The following is a 19688-nucleotide window of genomic DNA, read 5'->3' on the forward strand; positions in this document are numbered from 1 at the left end:
TGGGTTTCAGATTATAAGTCAGCCAGCATTTTACCATGTTCACTTCTGCAATAGCTGCTTTCCACATGTTCTTAGGGCTCTGAGGACCTAATTCTCACAGCTGGTCCTAGTAAAACATTTGTCCACCTCACAGGTGATCACCTGATCTCTTTTTTAACCCAATAAATAATTGACTTGGAAGCTGGAATATTTGATCCAGTATGTTATGAAGGGCAAAATAACTATTGATGGGAAAAGGTGGTGTTCAGTGTCCCTGTTAAGTAATGCATAATTGATTATTGAAGAGGAGGGGACTGCAAGGGCACTTCTGGTCAACACAGGTTTCCTGCTCCCTGGTTCCCTTTCACCTGGAGGAGTAGCAAAATGTCATCTGGAATTGCAGAAACACAACTTAGTTTTCAGGACTTATGTGCTTAAAAAAAGATGGGGTGGGGGGGCAGCATTTAGGAACAGAAGCTGCAACTATGAACATAAATAGCACATATGTTATATGAATGCTGCAGACTGTATGGGATATTTGCAGTTTGCACAGGGTGCAGGTTCTATTTTATTCATTCCTCAGAGGGTGCGTGATAGAGGCTGATGTCCTGTCTGCAGCTCTCTGATGCTGTCTGGTTGAGATTTTAGATCTATATTTGTACTGTCTTATGTGTATATTTGTACTGTTTCACTTATGAATGCCGCAAAGCCTGCACTTTTGGGGGTGGGGAACCCTTGTTTTGTGTGTGAATCTTTCTGACTTGACAGAATTCTCTGTTAAACAAGTAATACAGTCTTGTAACATTCACTTAAACCAATTGAGTTTTTTCTTTTTTTAAAATGGGAAATTGCTACCTGAAAAGTCTTCCTGTGGCTGGATGTGACGCAATGACTTGACTCTTCCGAGTGTCTCACCTGTTGAGCCAAACCCAGCAGAGAGGAGTAGGAGGGGAATGAAATGTGGTGGAAGCAAAGCCAGACGGAAACAGACTATTCTTTGTGCTTTGCGTTAAATAGATGTCAAGCTAGACACCTCTTAGAGAAATTAATAACAAATGGCGGTTACCGAAGGAAAAGGCCCTGGCGTATGGACTACATTAAGCCTGATGTGTATTAGCAGACTGGAGCATTTTAAAAAGCACCCATGCAAAGGCTAGGGATACCTTTTTAAACTAGCAATGATTATATGCAGGTTGGTTGTTCACAGGGGAAATGCAAAGGAGAATGTGGGCTTATAAAATGGGAATTCTAAAATTCTCAGAGGCAGGCACAAAGCTCCATCAACCCTTTAATACCAAGCATTTCACTGAGAGCACGCAATCTCTGCCACCTGGAGAAATTCATTAAAAAATCTGCAGTTTTACAAATCCTGTTAAGTCTTGCATACTGTTTAAATGTTTTCCTGATGGTTGCACAAAAGTAGTAGTGTGTTTTATAAAACCAGTTAGTGGAAGAGAACTTGAATCTTATTTGTAGGCTATACAGTATTGGCTCAAATCCTGACAAATCTCGTGGTGTACAAAAACTCCCAAATAAACTACCCAGTCTAACTGGATACAAAATCTTTCAAGTCAGCAGTTTTAATGGCTAAAGCTTCAGTGGCTTCCACCATTAAGGACTCTTCTCCCCCCCCCCCCAATTCCAAAAAGCCATTACTGAAAATTACTCCTACTTGGGGGGGACGGACGGGGACCAAGCACCAAACATGACTGCACCTACACTGGTAACACAAAGATAAGAGGTGATCCGTAGGGAAAGTTAGAAGCTATAAACAAGTTTTAGGAATCTGAGTCCCCTTGCCATTAATGTTCAGAAATGGCTGTTTATGATCCAGTTTTGACAGATTAATAGTTCTTGTTGCAAGTTCAAACATCTGTGGTTTGAGCCTACACTTCTCAAAGCCTTTCAGAGTTGCCTTGATTGTCTAAGTTTCTTTTTTTTTCCCCCCTTGCCTCCCCACAGATCACCATGGAGTAACAAATACGATCCTCCTCTAGAAGACGGTGCCATGCCATCCGCTCGCCTGCGCAAGCTGGAGGTGGAAGCCAACAATGCCTTTGACCAGTACAGAGACTTGTAGGTCAATTCTACCATGTAGAACCCTCTGCTTTCTTTGCTTCCGTCATTCACATATCTTGAGTCTAGGAAATACATTCACTAGCAGCCTTTGAGAGTGGCTTGCAGTGTGTATTGGAGGTAGAAGGGCACACAAAGGCTTATTGACTGTTGATATACTTTATCCATTTGTAACATTAGTAGAGTAAGGAGTGATCAAACCAGTCAACTGATATTGAAGCCAAGCTCTGAAGGGGATACAGGGGCAGAATTCTTTCCTGGCACACCTGCATTTCTTTTTCTAACTGCAGTCCTGCCCTGGAATGACCTGTGTTCTTATTTGTCTTGACCAGTTCAGTCTTAAGCCATCTGTTCTTCCTCTTTCTCCCAGCCCTCCAAAACTGAGTCCTCTGAAAGAAAACAATCTCAACAGCAGAGAGTAAATTTTAAAGAGACTTGAAGTGATTTGTACATCCTCTTGTAAACAATATTTGCAAGCGTACTGAAATATATTCAGTTGTTTGGTTTATTTTAACTTCGCTGTTAGTGCAAGGATCATTCAGTAAGATTTGTATCAGAGGGGTAGCCGTGTTAGTCTGGATCTGTAAAAAGCGACAGAGTCCTGTGGCACCTTATAGACTAACAGACGTATTGGAGCATATGCTTTCATGGGTGAATACCCATAAAAGCTTATGCTCCATACCCACGAAAGCTTATGCTCCAATATGTCTGTTAGTCTATAAGGTGCCACAGGACTCTGTCGCTTTTTTCAGTAAGACTTGTATCTTTCCAAACAGGTGCTATTTTTTTCACACCAGTAGAGACAGAATTCCATTAAAAACTTTGAAACCAAGTAGAATGCCCTGTTTTCTGGACTCCAGCAGGCTAGACTGGCTAATTCTCCATTACTTTCCATTCCACGTGCCTGGAAAGTGGGAATTAACAGATCATATGTAGAAAAACTATTGTCGGGGGACAGTTTAGCACTAGTAAATTGACAGTCTCTCTCTCAGCTTTTAGTGGCAACATTTCTAAATCCTTACTGAATAACTTTTTTGAAAGCTGAGGCTGGACTGGGTTTTAACTCCTCTTTCATCATAGGGCTTGATTTATTATCAGTTTTAGCAAGGGGTTTGTATAGTCCTTGGTCTCTTAGTCGCTGCTGGGATGTAAATAGTAATTCTATTAATTTCACAGTTCACACATGTATAGTAGACTGAAATATAAATGCTGTATTATTGAAGATTTCTAACTACTATAAAAAGCATGTGAGCAAATCTCAATGGCTTATGCATGTGTTACTAGAAGCTAGTGATTAAAAACACAGCCTTAGATGTAGTTACTTACCATGGTTAATACTTAGACTACTCAGGCACTAACAAATGCAGGCAAAAAGTAAAGATTTTCAGTTCTTGACCACTTCCTTTCTTTTGTTCATCTGACCTGCTATAAATGTTTATCTGGCAAGATATTACATCTTGGTGCTTTTTTAAAAGGGTAACCTTCTGTAGAATACCACGGAGATTCTTAAATGTGTGTTTTGACTTCATGTTTTGTAATACTTTTATAATACACCCACCCACCCACCCACCCCTATATCAAAAGAATGTTAAAGTTGCAAAGTTAAGCGCTCAAAAGTTAGGAAATGCATGGTCAACCTTAATTCTGGCAACTTAAATTCAGTCCCCTTGTGCGTTATGATACAATCTTTAATTACGTGATCACAAACTATTTTCTTCTCCCTGTGTCCTTGTCTGATCTCCGTTGCCCCTTCCCCACATTGGCTCTCAGTCTGGTTTCCCCTTACTTTTTGCCCAGCCAGTCCTAGTCTACATCCCTGTCTCCTAAACTCCTGGTCCTAGTCTACTCCCTCTATTGCTGCCCCACCTTGGTCAAATTCTTGTCCTCTCTGCATTCCAGTCTGCCTGGGTGGCAGCAGGGGAAGCATTGAGAGCACACTCATTGCTCTCATTTCTATTACCCAGCCACCAAAGCGGCCCTCAGGAGTTGAGAGCAACAGTTGCAGTGAAAATCCTGCTCTCAGCCCCTACAGCAAGCTTGGAGGATATCTTCAGAGAATTTAGCTGCCCAAACCCCTTAACAAGTCTCTGCTGAGCATGTGCAAACTGAACATTTTCTGAGGCTTATTATCTGTGCAAGTTGGGGTCTTTTTCTAGAGGAATAACAAAGGGCACATCCCTGACATACTGGCAAACCCCTTCCAAATTTCAAGCCCCTGCTCTAAAGCATTGTAGTGTTAGTTTCTCAAACAAAATGGTTGCAAACATTTTTTAAATGTGGATAAAGCCATGTATTTTTCCCTAATTTTGTTCTTGGAAATGGCTAAACCATTTCCCCCACCCCACCCCCCGAAACTTAAAATAAACAATATCTGCCTGAGACAAACCACTTTACATGTGAAACTTCAGCCAGAAAGGTTAGTTTGGTACATTATTAGCAAGTGAAAATAGGGTCTTATAATGGGAAGTACTGGGAAGCCTTAACTGTAGACATTGCTACCTGTACTTCTTGTAATACACTATGTAGGCCAAGCCTGTACTCAGTTAAAATGCAAGATCATAAAAGTCTGCACTTATTATGCTGTATCTGGTACCAGTGTGTGTACAGTGCTGTTTAGGCAAGTGGGACCTATCGAGCTCTCTCTATTCATCAAGAGGACTCTGAGAGCATAACTGGAGTAATTTGTGATACCAAAGTCTTCGAATTAATTTTCTGTTGGAATGACATTGCACAGAAAATGTATCTCTGCCCCCTGTAGTTTTGTTTGAAGGGAGGAGAATGTTTTTAGTTATTGTAAACATAGATTATCAAGTCTAAATAGCTCTCGTTATTGGATGCTTGCGATTATCCCCATTGATTCACCTAATCATTTTAGTTAGCGAGTTCCATTGCATATTGCAGTGCTGCTGATTAAATGCAGTGATACCCAATCATATTCACACTCTGAAAATAATATAACACAACTGTTACATTTTGACTAGCTAGTACTGGATTTAAGTATACGTCAGTGTGTTATGCCCATCATTCATATGGGGAAACTGAGGCTACTCGTGCTCTTTAACAGGGAGTATTCAGTGTGTTCATGAAATTGGGAATAGCTAACCACATTTCTCTTCTTGTATATTTAATAAAAAAAAAATTCAAGAATTTTACTGCTTGAGTTGGTGAAGGTACTTCAGCCATGCATCCCAGTAGCCAAGATTAAAATTGTAACTGCATGTCTACTTTTATTACTACATTTAACTTGATGTTAACAGTCACAACTTGCTTTCATATTGTTGAAAACAGATGCTGTTAATTACTTACGGCAATATTTAAGGACTCTAGCAATCCACTGAGAATAGAAGCCCCATCTTTTTCCAGCAAAGAGAAGTCTCTAGTCACTGACCAGGTCCTAAAGAGATGAAAATGAATTGGTCTGTGGAACTAAGGTGGTCCTAATTGTACCTGTCTCATCAGATGGATTTACTACCTTTCAAAACAAGTTTAATCTGCAGGAAGCAACACAGATTTCTTTAATATTTAGGTGAACCATGCTGCAACAGGTTTGGAGTGTAGTATATAATACAGAAGTAAAAAAATTGATAAAAGGAAATTGCATTCAGAGTTAATATTTCAGTTTGGCAGGCCAACTTTTAGAGAGGCTACGTTATTAAAGGGGATGTGTGAGGCATTCCTTACGCAGACTTCTTTCTTATGTCATCAGTCAGAAATGACTGAGACACTACACACTGACATGCAGAGCAGTCAGACTAAATAAGAGTGGCAATGGGGGCAGGAGTCTTTTTGGAACTTTGATCATTTCAGAAGTGCACTGAAGGAAGAAAAGTATGGTTTCTATTTTCCTGAATTATCCTAAAATTCCTTTATGCTTAGGGAGAATTTTCAAACAGGGACCGGGAAACATGACGATTGTAAATGTTCATTATGCCTGAAATTGGAATTTTTTTTTAATTTTTATTTTTTAATTTTTTTTTTTTTTAGCTGAAGCAGGCATGGCAAGATGTGAACAGCATAGGTAGTTTCTTACAGTAGTCCTTGAGTCTGAATTTTCCTTAAACACACAGCTGGGTTTGGATGTTGGCAATCCATGATTGCTCTGACTTCAAAAAATGCATAACTAAAAATTAATAATTCTGAATGGTGTTCACAGATCCTGGATCATGGAAGATTGGAGCTTTTTAAAAAACAGCCTCTTGTCTTTCTTCAGTTGCATATGACTTTAGCAGCTGATGTGAACAATACATACTACTGGAAAACTGGGGATTTCAAGCTTTCAGATAGAATAAATATTGCTTCTGACTCTAGCAGTTACCACTGTAACAGCTGCTGAAATCGTGGGAATTTAAGTGTGCGGAGAGCTGAAAGAGGAAAGCAATATGATAGTTGCAATGATGCAGTTCTGATGGCCTGCTATAACTGGGGGGAAAAAATGCTGCACGTCCATGAGAAAACCAGAAGTAGCTCTGATTCTTGAAGTGCCTGACTAAAGGTGTCACTGATCCCTCTGGTTTGGCAGTGCTTTTTTGTGGCACTGGTCAAGGCCTGAATGGTGCAGCAATTCCAAAACACTGAACCAGTGTGGTTATAAATTCCCAGTAAAAGCCAGATACCTCTCAGCGCTGTAAAATGTCTCAAACCAGGTTTGGAATTATTGTGTGTGAACCTAGAAAACTGAGTAGGCTGCTGACTATCTTAGTGTGGGCTTATATTGAAGTGACACAGCCTTTCTTGGGGGGTGGGGAGGGAAGGAATTCATGCTCTAAAGGAACCACGTCTTAGTAACCCTTTTCACTTTGCAGGAAATATACAAATATGCTTCTGAATGATACTCTAGAAACTCCTTTTCACCACTTCAGAATGTCAGTCACATTGAACAGATAGGTTCTTCGTTGAAGTGATACAACTTTTAGCCACGCTTTGTGTGGCAAACTTAAAGCCACACCTCTGAAGGCACCTTGCCGCTGCTTGCTTTGTTATGCCTGTCTTCTGCATTGCAGATGAAGGAGAAGGGAACCCCAGAACTTCCTTGATGACAGTAGTGCCTCTGGGGTTGTTAGAGCAGATGCTGAGTGTATTACAACAGTGATTCAACAGGCTAAGTGTAAACATCTCCCTCTTCCTCCAGTTTAGAGGATATTTTATATACAATACTTGAAAGTGAAGCCTGAAACAGTTGTGCTGTTATGTTTATGCCAGAGGGGTAACAGACCTATTACCAACAGCTAATATAAAATTTAAACAGCAAATATAATTTCTGCTGTTTAAAAAAAAAAAAAAAAAAATTGAGAGAAGAATTTTAATGAGAACTCCAGGCTCTAGTATATATTCCCCAGGCAGTTAAATGTCTTCCATAGTGAGAGTTCATCTTGGGGTTTGCGCAAGCACTTTGGGGCTTTGTTGCTTTATCTTAACTCCAGCACTTTCCTTTGCTGATTAGTTGTCAGTACCTCTTGCTCACTGTTCTCAAGGTAACAGAAGTTGTTTGGTCATTGGTCAGAGCCCCCAATGACAGTAAGATGCTGCAATGCACTTCATCATGGCAACTGAGATCAATTGTGTAGATAACTTAAAACAATTTATATTGCAAATTCCACCAGAGATGCTGCTAGCATATCAGGAAGCAGAGGTTAGAACAGGAATCGGCAGCCTTTGGCACGCGGCCCCCCAAGGCAAACACCCTGGTGGACCGGGCCGGTTTGTTTACCTGCCACTTCCACAGGTTCGGCCGATCGCGGCTCCCACTGGCTGCGGTTCACCGCTCTAGGCCAATGGTGTCTGCGGGAAGTGGCGCGGGCCGAGGGATGTGCTGGCCGCCTCTTCCCGCAGCCCTCATTGGCCTGGAGTGGCAAACCGCGGCCAGTGAGAGCCACGATTGGCTGAAGCTGCGGACGCAGCAGGTAAACAAACTGGCCCGGCCAGCCAGGGTGCTTACCCTGGCGAGCCACGTGTCAAACGTTGCCGATCCCTGGGTTAGAAGAATCTTGTAGAGCTATCTCTCTGATGTGAAATGATTATTTTAAAATTGGGAACCATATTGTCTTCTCTTAGGGCTTTCTGAATTTGAATTCTAAATTAGATCTGTCATCTTTAAATAATCTGACTTTGACGTTGTCTCATTAGTAAGCAGTTGTCCGGAATTACTGCTGTCAGTCTGGGAGATTGCGGGCAAGAATAATAGGTTGGATAAAAGCAAAGCTCTTCTCGACCAGGCCCAAAGTAATGCTAAGCCCTTGGTTCTCAGAGTTCATTCCATATGGCAAATGCTTCATTTTCTGGTTTTAAAAGATTTTGGACTGATTATTCCAATGTCATTTCTTGGGGTGGAAGAGAAATAAATTCCATCTCTTGAAGAATTGAGTGTTTTTTTGTGAGCAGGTTCTATTCCCAAACTGTTTTTTCAAATACAGGCAGTCAGAGCAGAGTTCAGACTCTCCCCTGTCCTGGGGTTTGTTTTTTATTAATTTAAAGTAACAATAATACTGCATGAAGTTCAGCTCAGACTTTGTTCAAAGAATTGGCTGCTCCTGGGGTTCTCTGCGCCAGCACTGCTCAGCCTACACCTTAGATCCTCTAGAATACTGTTCTAACCCCTTATCTGCAGGTGGGGAACAAGTCACGTACATGAATGAACCATCAGAACCTATGTAGCAAGTGATGATCCTGTTTGGGAATGGCTAAGAGGGGGTGATTCAGAAAAACAGTGTTAGGGCTTTATATAAATAATCTGTTAGATAATCTATTCATATTTGTTCACTAGTGTCAGAGTCTTAAATGTTGGTCTTCCCTAGACTACTTATTGGCAATTCATTTGATGTCAGCACTTTAATCTGAAAACATGTTGGGTGAAGCTTGTATTACAAAATCATATAGAATTGCTTAGAAAAGTAGAATCTTGAGCATTAAGATACTACTAGGCTGCTGGTATCTTCAGCCTATGTAGCCACTGCAGAATTGTTCATTCCCATGTATACCTGGTGCCCTGTCCAATCTAGTTTTAAATAATTCCACGGATTGCCCCATATCTCTTGTTGTGAAACAGTCTCCCAGTTTTTCTGTCAGTAAGCCTTCTTATTCCTATTTAATCCTTCATAACTGCATATCATTACTTCATTCAGCCATGCTAAACTCCTCTCTCCTTGCCAACTATGACCTTACCCTGTTCCTTCCATTTGATTTTAATTTAAATTCTCACAGGAATCTTCAGATAGTTGTTGGTGCACCTTAATTTCACAAATCTATAAATCTGGGAGAAACTGTGTGTGTGTGTGTGTGTGTCGGGGTGGGGCTGCAGGAGAACATTTTGCTGGGCAGGCAGGGTTGGGTTAACACTTGTGGAGAGCAGAAGTGAATTCAACTTGAGTCAGAAGAAGTAAACTTGGTATTAATTCAGTCCCTAGCAGATACATATCATATATGGTTTTAAGGTTATTAGTTGTATTTCACAGAAATGCAGACCTTTTGCTGAAATGGTAACTTTAATTTTGATCTCTTGCTGCCAGATTTAACACTTATACTGCCTAAAGCTAATGTCCTAATATCCTTTTGTTCATTAGTTTATTACTCCCATATGCAATCTAACATTTTACCCAGTTCGGTTAAATCCTTGCCTCTCCACTTCCCACACTGCGAAGAATATTCCTTCAAACACGTGGTTGTAATTTATTGCCCTTAACTTAATGGGCATATGTGCAATTGATTGAAATCAAAGCATAATGAGGACCAGTGAGTCTGGATAAATGTAACTATTTTACATTCCATGTTCTTTTGTTTAGGGTTGGAGATAATCAGTGCTTTAAGTAATCTAATCATCCCTTATTGTTAAGAAGAAGAGGCTTCTGAAGTGAATTGAAATAGACTTCCCTGTGGAAAGATGCCTCTTGTCTGGATTTTTTTAGAAAACGATTTCAGGTAGATGAGTCCTGGCAGCCTTTGGCTAGTTCAGTAACATGGGTAGGGTACCAGATGTCCTGTTTTTAAAGGAACAGTCCTGTTTTTTGGGACTTTTTCTTATCTAGGCACCTATTACCCCGCACCCCTGTCCCGTTTTTTCACAGTTGCAATCTAGTCACCCTAAACATTGGAGAAGTTTAAATGTTGACATTCCATTTTAGGGAACCTCTTTGGTCTTTCTTGGGTTAAATAGGATTTATTAAGTCCTTGTCTGTGACAACTTGAAAGATCACAACGTGTTCTCATAGTCTTAATCATCTCATTTCTGAAAATGCACTGGCTGAGTAACACTTCATTGCGCCCACTATTCTGTTGAATTGAAGACTTGGTTAGTGTCCAAAATGGAGTAAGTTATTCAAGCATTCAGTTTGTATTAACAGTGCTGCTGATGGTACTCCTGCCATAGAGCTCTTAGTTCATGGATTTACAGAGGCTCTCAGTATAGTAGACGTGGCCTAAGCGAAGTGTCCACCACTCTTGTCCTTCCAGCTTGAGGAAGAAGTGTTACAACCAAGTTCCCCTATGCATATGACTATACATAGATATAAGACTTCTAGTAGATGGATTGAGGTGATTGTTGGTCAGAAACAACAATACAATCCCATTGACCTAGGTAAGCTGATATCTTATCCTGTTCTTTTTAGAGTCAACCATGTCAATGTCTTTTTGCCTATAGTTTTTAATCACTTTGTATTGTACAGACTTCATTTGCTGAAGTCAAATAATAGTTCTCCTTGTTGTTTGTTCTCCTTGTGCATCAGCTCCTCTCTCTAAATCTCTACGCTGGCTTCTCCATTAGTGTCACATCATGTTCAAGTTTCTTGTAAACATCCTCAAAACTGCTTCTCATACACATTTATCTTATCCCACTTCTCTACACCCACTTTATTCTACTGATGGTGCCAGCCTAAATTCCCTCTAAGCTGTGCGGCAGGCTACGAAGGGCCACGCAGGCGGGGAGAGGTGCCTCTCCCCCAGCCCTGGGCTGCTGCGGTGAGAGAGGGCTGGGGGGAGTCCTTTCTCCCTGCCACAGCCTTGGGAAAGCCTGCACCCCAAATCCCTCATCCCTGGCCCCACCCCAGAGCCATCAGCCAGAGCCCTCAACCCCCCTCCCCTCCCGCACCTCAAGCTTCTACCCCAGCCCTGAGCCCCCTCCTGCACATTAACCTTCTGCCCCAGCCCTGAGCCCCCTCCTGCACCCCAAACCCTTCATCCCCGGCTCCACCCCGAGCCCTCACCCACCCACCCCCAGCCCTGAGCCCACATTCCAAACCCCTTGGCCACACATCACCTCCATATTGGCGCACATAACAAAATTCATTCTGCACATGAATGTAAAAAATTAGAGGGAACATTGCCAGCCCCTGTGAATCTACTTGGTCAGCTTTTCACACATACATGGCTGTGCCTTCTTCCTAAAGACACTGCTCTGTTGTAAAGCCTATGGGGAGACTTGTTGAATGAAAATACTTCGTGCATTCTGGGTGCTACCAGAAAGAAATACTAATATGCCACCACTTGCAACATTTTTACATGTGTGCTTAACCAGATGTATAAGTAACTATCCTGATTCCACTAAGGAAACAGAGTATACATGTGTTGGAGGCATAATTAGTGTTTAGTTTTTACATCAGCCACCAGTACCGTGCATTGGAGGTGGGGGGTACAATCACTGAAGCTCAGATTTCTCCAGCCTGCAGTGTAATTTTCAGCTCTTGAAGTGATTAGGCAGCTGTGAGCTCTTTATGTGAGAGTTCTGTCTGTGTTTAGATGTAAACCTAGTTTGCCCAAACTAAAAACCATGGAAAGCTTTGAAGTAACTTTATTACCATTAGCTCACTGTTCCTCATTAATGGTTACTAGCCCTTTGTGATGGCTTTCTCTTCAGGCATGATAGTTACTGTGGCTTTCACAGTGAGGGCTCTGCAGATTGAATCCAGATGTGTTTGTTATGCATCCCAGCACTAAGGAAACTTGAGATTTTCTATCCCATTGCTGGCTGGGGCTTTGCACAATAGGGTGTGACATCAGGATTATGTCACCCATGAGTCTTGCCTCTGGGTTCGACTGATAAGTCCAAGATGACATCTCATAAGACGGGCTTAAATCACCAAAATGCTAGTCACTTTAATGTTCAGATGTTTACAGAATTAAAAACAGGTCGGTTATGCCAGCAAACTCTTCAGATGTAAGAAAATGCAGTTAGGGCTGAATCAGGATCCCTTCCTTAACTTTAGCCAGCTCAAAGCCTAATCAGAGACAGCTTTGCATTATTCTATGTAATTATGCAGGCGGGGATGAGTTTTTAAAAGGGGTGAGAGAGGAGAGCAAGATGAGCATATTGGGAAACATCATTCAGTTGTTCTTGACCTGATTCTCTCTTCTGCAGTGCTTCATTTTTGGTGCATCTATATGCAGAATTCCTTCTAAAGCACCTTTGAGCATTCTGATGCTCCTCAGAGTTGTTCTCTGCCTTGGGTTCCCTTGCTGCCCTATCCTTAGTGTCTTAAAATCTGAACACAAGAATTGGAAGAGTCCTATTAGGTCATCCCTGCTGATCCAGCATTGTCTTCACAGCACATGTTCCTAGCATAGGTTTCAGTGTCCCAAGCAACGAAAGGAGTTCTGCTACTTCCTTAGGAAACCATTTCATAGTCTCCTACTTCACGATCAGGAAGTCTTCTGTAATATTCACACTAAATTTTCTATTTAACTTTCTCCAGTTCTTTCTGGCTATGCTCATTATCACACTGAAATCCTTTCTCTGGTATTTGTCTTCAGTTATTTATGGATTATCTTATATCCTCTTCCCCTCATGCCCCGCCAGTCACCCTTTTAATCAAGATGTGTGCATTTACCTTTGATTTTTTTTTTTCCTTAGCAAATGAATGCTTCCAGCCTCTCATCACTCTTGGGTTATTTCTCTGAATTCTATCAGTTTCTCTAACAATAGGCTTATTTCTGGTTGGTGTTCAGAACTCCTCTCTGTTCAGCAGAATCTGTGTACATATTAATGTGCTGATTATTAATTAGACACTAACGCTACCTAAGAAGTGACCTAATACCTGTCTGTGCATATGCCATTAGATACTTTCTTAAATTATGGTTATCTGTCCTGTATATGCTCTTTGCGAATTCTTGAGCCACATGTTACTGTCCAAACCAATCTGAAATGATTTTTGAAGTAAGAATTTGTAGCACAAAATCAAATGCTTTACTGAAATCCACCTAAAATGGCACTTACTTTGTCCCTTTTCTAATTTTATGATTGTTACAAAAATTTTGATTCCTCAAGACAAACTTAATTTGCATAAGACCATGCTGCCTGTTGAACATTACAGCTTTACCCTCTGTGGCTGGGATTTTAAAAAGAGCCTCAGGGAGTCCGGGTGCCTGGTGTCCATCAGAATTCCAGACTCCTAGACTCCTTTGAAAAGCCAAGCCTAGATGTTTAGGGACTTACCCCTTAATAATGCTGGGTCCCTGTTGTTGAGCCACTTTACTGTGCTCATCGCCATACATTTGTAGGTGCAGCTGGTTGCTTGCTAATTCCAAAGCTCTTGACTCCCCCTTCAAGACAATGTTTGGCCAGACAGATACATCAGAACAAGATAGTTAGACTGATTAAGGATAAACTTTCTAGCTCCTATAGCAGTTTGTCTTATTGCTGAACATCTAAATCTCGGTTAGAGAATATACATGTATGCTCAGAATAGAGCAGTTTATTCTTAAAAGTACAAGGGGAGATTTTTCAAAGGCACTGATGTCAGTTAGGTTCCTAACTCCATTGGAAAGTCAAGGTACACTGAGCTACAGGTCTGGACACAGTCATAAGGAACGAGATCTGAAACTGGCCCTTGGACTATCTGACCGTTACGATCCGGACAGGGGAGCTCAGGAGCATCACCATCCACATCTGCTGACTCTGGCGCGAACCTGGAAAGTGGTGGAGGATCCTTTCAGTTTAGGTTGAGTACTACACTGCCCTTTGCATCTCTGAAAGCTCTCCCACAGTGTCTTAAAAGTATGCTATGTTTTTAATGAATAAGTTGGTATCAGACGGTGAAGTAGGGTTTCCAGGTGCCCGGTTTCCAACCAGAAAGTCTGCTCAAAAAGGAGACCCCTAGCAGTGCCCAACCGGACACCAAAAGTTCGGTTACCACGGGGGAGTGGGGAAGAGGTGGTGCCAGGCCATCAACCCACATCAGCCCCTGCTCAGCTGGGGCTGCTCCTATCTGCATCTCGTGGGCAGGCAGGCTTGGTATCAGGCTGCAGCTCTGGAGCAGTGGGGCGGCGAGCGACGGGGGAAGGGTCTGGGGAAGGCTGGTGTGTGTGTGTGTGTGTGTGTGTGTGTGTGTGTGTGTTGATTTTCAGCAATTAGAAAGTTGGCAACCCTAGTCAGAAGGCTAACTCATCAGCGAATAATAGTCCTTCTTGTAACCTGACTGGCTAGAGTAAACTTGATGTGTGAATTAATATGCCATACAATATCTGTGCCAAGCGTGATTTCAGTACATTTAATGCTCATGCACAAGAAATAGTTTATTTTAGGCCTCCCATCTTTTCTGCCAAATATATTTTAATATTCAGTTTTATGCTTCAAATAAAAATAACATGTTCCCAAGTGGTAAGTGCAAATACAGAGATTGTTCTGTGTAGATCAGTAAAGGTGAATGACTGGTGAATTTAATGAGGCTCAACTCTAGGTTTATTGCATCTTTCCTTACAGCAGCAGTGTGACTTGTCCTGCACTTCCTAGATTCACACCCAGACAGCAGGTGGAGTAGACAGTGGTGCTTCAGAGTTCTCCAGCCTAGTTTGTAAGGGTGTAAATAGTTTGAGAGCCTTCAAGATCTAATTCCTGTCAATGTTTTGCAGATCTGTAACTCAGCGTATCTTGCTGTAGTTTGTCACAAGACTGCTGTCTGAAGCTGTTTACCCCGTATTGTATTTGTGTTAATTTCCCCGAAGGAAGGGAAGAAGGCCCTTCCCAGTATTTAGATTTTGGGGCCTCCACCCAGAGCCATAATTGGGCATTTTAGCGCCTGAGGCGAACAAGCATATTTGTGCTTCTTAAAGTTTTTTCCATCCTCCCGGCTTTGCACCCGGATAGCTGCCCTGCTCGCCCCGTCCTGATTACGGCACTACCTCCACTAGGACCCTTTCTGTAATTATGTACGTCTAGGTGCTGAACTACTTATTTAAACAAGTCTGGGACTTCACTGTGTACCTCTGCAGTTTGCCTCTTAAGAGACTGACATAATTCTAGTTTATTTTGGAACAGCATGTGTGAGCAATTGTAGTTTGCAGAATGTAAAACTTGTCTGCAACTTCATTAAATATGCAGCGGGCTCTCTACAGAATGGCCTGCTGTTGGTCAAACTGATGGGTATAGGTGAGAGACTTGCTTGCAAGTCTCTGCCTCCTATGGTTTAATGAGCCTGTTCTGTAACTGGAGATAGACCATGGTGTTACGAGGTGACTCAGTCTTTTGTGTTGGAGGCTAATGGTAGTTTGCTGGTGACTTCTCAGAGAGGTTTTGGTCATGACATTTCAAGCACTAAGTACAGTTGAATGTTTGGGGAAACTAAATGGGGAATGTCATTTTTGACAATGGTAATGTATTGAAAGCCACAAACTCCAAGATTCTAGGCAGCTTCTGACTTTTAGCTGTTTGATTGTTTTGAATGCTGTTCTCCTAACATGCAGGCAGCATTATTACTCTTTATAGCTCTCCTTGCAGTTTGTCGTCCAGCTGCAGTCCAGATGTGCAGTTAAGTGTAACTGGCATTGAAGTTACACATACCTAATTTTATTGGTATGCTTGCTCATAGGACTGTTGCACCTGTGTGTGCTGGAAAAAAATCCTGTTAAATACCTGTACAGAATCCACAGGCATATTTTGGGACATGTTCATTAAACGGGACTGAGGACACAAACATCTTACCCTTTCTAGTATTCAGGGAACATCCTTAAAGAACTTCATATGGCCACATTCCTGATTGTGTGTGAGATGAAGGGAAAGGAATAAAGGAACTTTGAATTATCTCTAATTGAGCCAGTAAAAACCATTATTTCCTGCTCGTTTTCCCCTATATCAAACTGTCCTGTGCATTCTCATGCCTGTTGTTTTATTGTTGAACAGTATTCTGTATTTTCTTGCTGCTGTAAATCTGGGATGGGGAGAAGGTAAATGGTGAAATTACCTGATTACCTGTAGCCTTAAAATCTTTTTCCATCCATGAGCTAGTAATGTGTAGTCAATTTGAATAAATGGCTTGACAACACCTCTTTCCTTGCTGAAACTGGCCATTTTTTTTTATACTTAAAAAGCAAAAATGCAAGGCAACATTTGGTTTTGGATGGGGGAGGTACGTGATGAAAATTGTTCTGTCGTGTCTCCTACCAGTCAGTTAAACTTCTGCTTCAAATAGGCTCCTCCATTGACCTCCCGGTGGTATTCAGTCACCCATTAGAACGGCCAGAAAACAGCAGCCCTTTTGGTGGTGATTTTAATGTTTGTAGACGAATGCTCAAAAGCATTTTTGGGAGACAATAGGACTTTTTCTTCTATCAATATTAAGAGACTTAGACTCACTTCTAGGTGCTGGCCAGCTGTTCCTGTTACACTCTGCAATTGCAAGAAGCATCTATATAATTATCTAGAAAAAATCAAAGTGAACAGTGTCACTTTACTAAATCCAGTCTAAAGCACCACTTAACATTTTAAAATGGTTTTCATAAACAAATGGTATTGGTAGTTGGCACTGGGTTTTGTGGCTTAATGTTGTGCTGCAAGAGTCATGAGCCAGATACAAAAACCCACCCGCTGTCTTTGGCACTAGCTTACCCACTGGAAAATGCCCAAGTGTTTTTATGGATGTGACTTGGTTCTAGTGAAATTGAGAGCCATAGCTTGTTTTCACTGCAGTGTGATGGAAACTCACTTTCCCAGTGTATAGTCCAAAATTCATACCAAGTGTTGTGGAAAGAGCTTTCCAATGGCACCAAACAACATCATTAATAATCTGGTCTTTAATGGTAAAATAAAGTAATCAATCTGTCCCCCTTTTTTTAGGGGGTGCTATTGGGGAGAAGGGAAACTTCACGCCCCTCCCCCCCCCCCAACCCAACTCTTTTGAAGTTATAGCTTTGTTCTGGCCAAGCTTTTACTCTCTAGAGTTCCTTGAACAAGTTTCCATCCTATGTGTCCACCCACCTAAACTTCAAACACTTCATAAAGCTTTGGATCTCTCTTAACTTAAATATTTTTTTATTCTCACATTCATAAAGTAGGTCATTTAAAAAAAAATTATTTTAGTGTGACATTTTTTGTGTAAAAAAAACTTTTTTCCAGGAGTTCTGTGGTTGAAGAGTAATGGACATAAAATCTGCGTACCTGACCATGACATTCAAACTATAAAGGGGTTCCAATGAAAAATGGCATGCTACTCTGAACTTTAGATGGCGAGAGTTATTGATATATTGGATGTAATGCCTTTTCAGTAACTCCAGGGATCAACCTCTTGTGCACAGTAAATATTTCCTGAAACATAACTTTAAGTCTCTGAAACAGTTACAGCAGTCTTTATTGAAGGTCGGTTACCCCTTGAAGCCTCCATAATATAGGAGTGTGTCAATCAGCAGTGCAGCCTTCTGATAAAGGGTGGTGGGTGGTTAGCATAACCAAAAAAAAATTATTTTTTTTAGTATTCTCTTACTGCAAAATCTTGCCCCCTCCTCCATGCCAAAGAATAATCTGAGATATCCAGTCCTTAAACTGAAGAAGACTTGAGTTCCCAGCTATTCTTATTAGCTTTAGAAAAATGTATTCACATTTGGGAAGCCTTGCAAAGCACCAGAAGTTGCACGGGAAGATAGGAATTGCCATATTGAATCAGACCTGTGGTTCATCTCATCAGTATTCTCTCTCTCTCACCGTGGCTAGCAACCAGATGCTTCTGAGGAAGATGTACAATAATCTACCCAACGCTGCAGTTACACCTACAACAATCTAGAAAGCTCAGAGGGGCATAGATCAAGAGTAGGGATTCATGTAGACTGTCACCTCAAAGAAGATAGAATTTTCCAAGTCAGTTGCCCACCTTTCTGCTTCGTTTTTATTAAGTGTGTCTGTTTTTTCTGTGTCAGACAAAGCTTTCTTGGATATAGTCCAGTCCTTGTGCAGCAAATCCATCCTTACAAATGTAGATTTCAATTCCTGCCAATCTCTGTCCAATTTTCTGTGTTATAGTAGCCAATTAACCTGTAGCATCATCTTTATTTTTCCTGGAGAAAGTAAGCTTAAAGAAAAGTTCCCTAAACATGATGTCCTGGGTTTATGTATTTATCAGACATGTCCCACATCAGTATGGTTTATAAAAATTGATTAGGGAGGAATAAAACCTGAACCCTAAAATTTAGTCTCCATGTGACTGGCTGAAATCTAGTGCTTCTGATCAGTGATATACACTTTCTTCTCAGGAAAACCAATGAATTTTTGGAATAATCAAATATTGGTGAAGCATACAGCTAACATTCATCCCTTGAACAGGACTGCATTCAATTGTTTGCATTATCGTTTGGGTCTCAAGATACCTAAGCTGGCTATGGCAAAGTAACTTTATTGAAATAGCATGTTAGTATTTAAAACAATATTAATACTATATTTGATTCATTAAATATACAAAGACTAGTTAAAGTGTTTCCATGTGTGTGCTGTTAGTTCTGGCGGGAGGTTCTTCAGATGGTTTTATGTGGTTTCAAACAACATTTTAGCACATTCTTAAAATACCCACAAAAGCCTTTATGTAAAATCTCATAAATGTGAACCACATAAAAATTATTTTTTTCCTGTTTCATGTCATTAGGATCAAAGTACAGTAGGTAAGAATAAATTTCCAAAAAACCTTGTTGTAGTCCCATTCTTAATTAATGTTTCAGGCTCATAGCAAGCTCATAAAATGTATAATGGGGAAACTGTCTGTATACCCTTCAATAATCTCACTGACTGCCAGTTCACCCACAGTGATTTTTAGCACACTTGCTATGGAGGCAGATGTAGTTTCTATTCTCTAGCCTTTCAGTCTTTCTGCTCTCTTCTCCAAGGAAGCATTGGTCAGTTTTCTGAGGAACTGCAAGGCACACTGATCAATGCAGAAGTTACAATCCATTCTCACAGGCGTCAGGAGAGTGTGACGGGGTTTTTTGGTAACCCAACAGAGTTCTGGCTTCAGCATGTCTGCTCAGTTGAAAGGCTTTCCCTTTTTAATTGGGGTAATGTCTCTGGATAACAATACTTCATAGGACAGTACTATATGCTTCTTTGTTACTAAATGCCACATCTGTGCTTGCTGATCCATAGTGAAGGTCCCTCACTGGACACTAACTGCTGTAGTATTGAATTAACTGTTTATAACTGTCTCCCAGTCTTCAGCATTCTTTAGTATGATGGTACATATGTGCAATAAGGAAGAATTTGGGTAGCACTGGTGTCTCTTTGTATGGTGTGCGGGGGGGGGGGGGGGAGGGATTTGTTTTTAAGCTTTGATTTGTGTCCTACAGATGCAGAGAGAATATTTGATTAGAGTAGGCCACATTCCTTTACAATAATCTTTCTCTGTCTTCACACTATTCTGTGGGCACTGAGTGGGGAGGATGCATTTTACTTCTGGAACTGT

The 19688-nt window shown here is 41.1% G+C and overlaps 1 protein-coding gene across 2 annotated transcripts in view; it reads left to right on the top strand.

The window, feature by feature from the left end:
* Window positions 1-19688, top strand: part of CAPZB (capping actin protein of muscle Z-line subunit beta) — a 107795-nt gene that overhangs the window by 65037 nt on the left and 23070 nt on the right. For both annotated transcript variants that reach the window (XM_034753193.1, XM_034753194.1), the window contains exon 4: window positions 1942-2055. In XM_034753193.1, coding sequence (XP_034609084.1) covers window positions 1942-2055 — 114 coding nt within the window. The remainder of the gene's footprint in view (window positions 1-1941; window positions 2056-19688) is intronic.

The sequence above is a fragment of the Trachemys scripta genome, chromosome 19 (assembly GCF_013100865.1).
Source record: "Trachemys scripta elegans isolate TJP31775 chromosome 19, CAS_Tse_1.0, whole genome shotgun sequence".
Classification (NCBI taxonomy): Eukaryota; Metazoa; Chordata; order Testudines; family Emydidae; genus Trachemys; species Trachemys scripta.